Source organism: Salmo salar, chromosome 02 (assembly GCF_965601325.2).
Source record: "Salmo salar chromosome 02, fSalSal1, whole genome shotgun sequence".
NCBI classification, from domain to species: domain Eukaryota; kingdom Metazoa; phylum Chordata; class Actinopteri; order Salmoniformes; family Salmonidae; genus Salmo; species Salmo salar.
The window spans coordinates 62,842,825-62,847,861 of NC_138292.1; the positions used below are offsets into that span (position 1 = coordinate 62,842,825).

General features: G+C 39.5%; 1 protein-coding gene across 1 annotated transcript; it reads right to left on the minus strand.

The window, feature by feature from the left end:
• Positions 1-618: 618 nt before the first annotated feature.
• On the minus strand, positions 619-2,400 carry LOC106588603 (calcium homeostasis modulator 1). The gene is made up of 2 exons (XM_014177762.2): positions 1,744-2,400; positions 619-1,540 (listed from the first exon to the last, which is right to left on the minus strand). Exons 1-2 carry the CDS (start codon positions 2,293-2,295, stop codon positions 1,013-1,015), a joined length of 1,080 nt encoding a protein of 359 aa, XP_014033237.1. The 5' UTR covers positions 2,296-2,400; the 3' UTR covers positions 619-1,012.
• Positions 2,401-5,037: the final 2,637 nt, after the last annotated feature.

The following is a 5,037-nucleotide window of genomic DNA, read 5'->3' on the forward strand; positions in this document are numbered from 1 at the left end:
GCAAAATGACATAAGGACAACATAGTCAAGGTATTGGAGTGGCCATCACAAAGCCCTGACAATCCTATAGAAAATTTGTGGGTAGAACTGAAAAAGTGTGTGCGAGCAAGGAGGCCTACAAACCTGACTCCGTTACACCAGCTCTGTCAGGAGGAATGGGCCAAAATTCACCCAACTTATTGTGGGAAGCTTGTGGAAGGCTACCCAAAATGTTTGACCCAAGTTAAACAATTTAAAGGCAATGCTACCAAATATTAATTGAGTGTATGTAAACTTCTGACCCACTGGGAATGTGATGAAAGAAATAAAAGCTGAAATAAAATCATTCTCTCTACTATTATTCTGACATTTCACATTCTTAAAATAAAGTGGTGATCCTAACTGACCTAAGACAGGGACTTTTTGCTAGGATTAAATGTGTATGGTGTATGTAAACTTCTGACTTCTACTGTATTTCCTGGTAGGAAAACGAAATAAAATCTTACAAACACTTTTTGGGGGGGTTGATCTCAGAATTATGCTTTTTATGTAAGCTAGGATGAGTAAAAAAGTTATGAATTTAGTCAACCACAGTAGCGTTAGGCTAAAGGAAACATTTAATCGAGATTCTACAAGGAGCCATTTGATGTTTGGTTTAATTGATAAAGAATTTTTCAAAAGTCTACACATAGCAGTAATAACAACAAACAGACTGTACAACATGACATTTCTGACACATTATGTACAAAAACTCAAGTAAGGTTCCCCCTTTGGGGGTAACCATCCTGAAACCAAGGAACAACAAAAGTGCCAATGTGGGAGTGTTTGATGTTGGATGCCAGGAAACATTTCCAACTAAGCCCTCCATCAAAATATGAATTATTATAAATAATCACACCACAAAAAGGACTTCACTACTATCTTTAAACCACAGTCTAAATCTTAAGGACAATCAGTCTTATCAGTCTAAATAGTTAATCAGTGCTTAATATCCATGCCACAGTGAATGGTGCTTTTTCCTCTTTTGAAATGTTCAAACTTTGCTGTAGTATACCGCCCATTCCCTCTTAGGCAAATCGGGAGCGTGACGGTTAGGATATCCATTTGGCCCTTCACTGACTCCATGGACATCTCCATTTGGTATGAGCCCTTCATGGGATTCTCCATCCGGCTGTTCCTTCCTCAGGGCCAGAGGCGGCTTACACCTGTGCCAATTCCACAGAACTTTATTCATATTGTCCTGGTCGCGGATCCCGAGAAGCTTGTCCTCGTCGCTCTTCTTCTTGTCATCATCATCATCGTCGCTATCATCTTTGCTTGACCGGTGCTTGTGGAAGCTGTGCATGTCGCCGCTGATGCTCTCGAAGTACTGCTGGATGCAGACCTTGGCGAAGGTCTTGGCGTGCTCCTTGCACGTCTCGTCGAAGAGCTTGCGTTCGATGTCAACGTAGTGAGACCAGTATTTGGTCTTGAGGAAGGCAGCTTGGGTGAAGCAGGGTCGGATGGCTCGTATCATGAAGGCTGCTAAGGTCATCATCAGCAGGAATACCCAGCCAAAAGCCTACAGGGAAACACATGATGATAATACGTAAACAAAGACCTTGCTTTACCACTACAACAAACTTACTTTGAACCAATGGCCCGGTTCACACTTAGGTTGGACAACTGATGTACAATGGATTTAACACAACATTTATTTTGAAGGAGATTGTCTGCATCTAAATGTGAACTAGGCAAATATGGAAACTACCAACGACAACTTACCTGGGATATACACTTGATATATCTCGATGCCGCTTCTCTCGATATCACCTCGGGCTGATCGAAGATATTCTTGCACGGAATCTTCGCTAACAATTTAACAATCTCCACTTCCGTCATTCCCTCAATAAGGGTAGAATTCCCAAACTGACGAATGTCCAAGTTGACGCTGAACGCACACAGGAAGCTCTTCCCGTCCATAAGAGTCACAGATATCCACACCATGGGCGCGATCAAGGACCGCTGGGTGATCGAAACGAACATGTAACGAAGGATCGTCGGATCCTTCACCCTCTTCCCTGTCGGTCTTTTCCACTCCTCGGCTAACATCGAAACATTGTTATTCAACACGAACCCTAGTAGGAAGAACCATATAGGTGGGATAACCAGTAGTCCAATCCCATAGGCGTAGTTGTACTCTGGGATACAAGGGCAGCTAAACTCGAAGGCTGAGTAGAGCTGGGCGCTAGCTAGGGCCATGATACCACAGATGCCATTCATAAAGGACTCCTGGTTGGATTGGAGGAACTGGAACATCATACGGAACTTATCCATCTTGAATGGTCTGCTGGTGGTGCCTTTTTAAAATGTACTGAGATCTGTAGAAAAGGATGGATCCAGTTGTTTGAAATCAATTTGATAGTGGTGCCTCTGAAGTATTCAAATCTGTGGGAAAACATGGAGGCAGATGTTAGAATTCAACAGCAAAAGATGTGAAGGGGCCCAAAATGTGAAAGGCACTCGGTCATATGATGTGGGAGAAATCTTGTAGCCTGTGTCTGTGTACATTTGCAACTCATAAAATGTAGACAAAGAAGTAAATGAAGATGTTGTTTACAAGTAGTACTGACTAAACAATTTAATCAATCTCCCACTGCTTTATAATGAAACATCAATGGTTTGAGTGTCTGAAGAGCTCACAAATCATTCAAGAATGACTTATTTTTATTGAACAACTGGTAAATCAATGTTAAGTTTCTTTCCAGCAAGCCAAGGAACAACAAAAGACTTAACAAAATAGACCATGAGAAATCAATAATCTCAGTAACTGAAAAAAAGGCCTACTTACTTTTCTCCTCTTCCAAGTATGCAGGTGATGAAATAATCTCAAATGATGATAAGGCAACAAATGGACGATCACAAATATTTCTTTAACTTCTCTTGATACACTCCAGCTTTGCCAAACCTCTTGGTATACTAACTCTCCTCTTTCTAGTATGCAGTCTTTGATTAAATCAAGTTCAATGAGCTCAAATGATGATAAGGCTGAAAATGTATGGCAAATATTTCTCCAGGTACTTTTGGAATATTGTTGTTTCCGATGCTCACTCAACCCTTCAAGAACAGTCTATGGGGATGTAGCATGGTGGAAAGCAAAGGCAAGGTCACGTCGTCTGTCATCAGCTAGGCCCCTCCCTGTGAAGGCACCTGCACTCCTTTCTGTTGTACTGATGTAACAGGTTTCCCATCTCCCCCTCTCCATTGTCCCAAGAGCAAACATGTTACAGGCCCTAGAAAACACTTGGGCTACGGCTACTGCTTTGCAGACTTCAGTCTGCCATAAGACAGTAATGACTCAGGACTTTCAAGAAGAGGTGACAACCACCTCAAACTAGAGCAACTAATATTTATTGTGTTTTTATTCTACTATATGTCGGTCTGTGAAATGCATTTTTTGTGTCTACCTTTATATGCCTATATTCATATAAAGAAGAGGTTTGATACATCTATTTGCAGTTGTCTGGACAGGATGAGGTGGTTTTCTGTCCCTAACCAGAGCGACACAGCTGAAATTCCCACAGCTGAGATGCAAAAATAGTATCAGCCCATTCAAATGATCTGGGTTATTCTCTCTGAAATATTTGTTCACAGATTAATGAATCACTGTTTCCACTTGGGAATCACAGTGATGTGACTGGCATCTCTGTATTTAACAATATTATTTATAGACCAAATCAATTACTTTATAATTAATTATACCAGTACACATACAGGATACTGCTGTCATCTTATATACCCTTAGTCACACGTGACTTTTACCATATTACATATGGTTTAGGCGTCCTCCGGCCTGCCTTCCTGTGTTTAGTCTTACCTATACGATAGTAATGGGCTTTATGTGGCATCCAACTGCACCTAGGAGAATGAGGCACAGCCGGACAAACCAGTTAAAGCTAGTTAATACCAGTTCATACCCCACAGGACCATATAAAAGCTTGTGTTTAGTCCCCTATTGTGGGACACAAGTCATTTTCCATACATTGTTAGCTTTTGTTTGAACAGCATTGTTAATGTGAGGGTATGATCAAAAACATGGAATATTCTATTATTCTACTCATGGCATCACATAATGTTATATTACTATTATCTGGTGTTGTCCTACTACCCAGTAGTGTAAAGTACTTAAGTAGTACTTTCAAGTATTTTTAGTTAAGTAGTTTTTTGTGGTATCTCTACTGTACTATTTATATTTTTGCATATTTTTACTTTACTACATTCCTAAAGAAAATAATGTACTTTTTACACCATACATTTTCCCTGACACCCAAAAGTACTCATTACATTTTGACAGGAAAACAGTCCAATTCGCACACTTATCAAGAGAACATCCCTGGTCATCCATACTGCCTTTGATCTGACTCTCTAAACACAAATGCTTTATTTGTAAATTATGTCTGAGCGTCCCCCTGGATATTTGCCAATAAAAAATACAATAAAAATTGTGCTGTCTGGTTTGCTTAATATAAGACATTTTAAATGGTTTATACATTTACATGATACTTATGTATATTTAGAACCAAATACTTTGACTTTTACTCAAGTAGTATTTTACTGGGTGACTCCCTTTTACCTGAGTCATTTTCTATTAAAGTATCTTTCCTTCTACTCAAGTATGACAATTGAGTACTTTTTCCACCACTGCCAGTAGCTTTTGATGTATATCAGTAGTAGAATCTTTCTACAGACGGCAAAGGAATTTACTCAAACGAAGTTCAGTTTACTCTGGATTTACTCTGATAGCCACAGAAGGATGTAGCAGACTTGAGAACTTTGGAAGAAGACTGTCTTCTCCCCAGCTTTTTAAATGATGGTTGATCAACAATTTCAGAGAAAATAAAATCCAAAATGGAAGAAAGGAACATATTGAAGCATTTTCAGAAATTAAGCAAGAACGTGTGCTTTTGAATGAATAAAATCTAAAGTCCAAATCGATTTCAGTCATCCATTGACTAACTAGAGAGATAAATGTAGTCTTGGTTTTATTTGGAAAAGTATGTTTCTCCACCAACTGTGTGT

Excerpts from the sequence above, each read along its gene's own strand:
- LOC106588603 (XM_014177762.2), bottom strand. The coding sequence starts at position 2,295 with ATGGATAAGTTCCGTATGATGTTCCAGTTCCTCCAATCCAACCAGGAG. Across the intron at positions 1,541-1,743 it reads ATATCAAGTGTATATCCCAG|GCTTTTGGCTGGGTATTCCT; the intron begins GTAAGTTGTCGT and ends GTTTCCCTGTAG.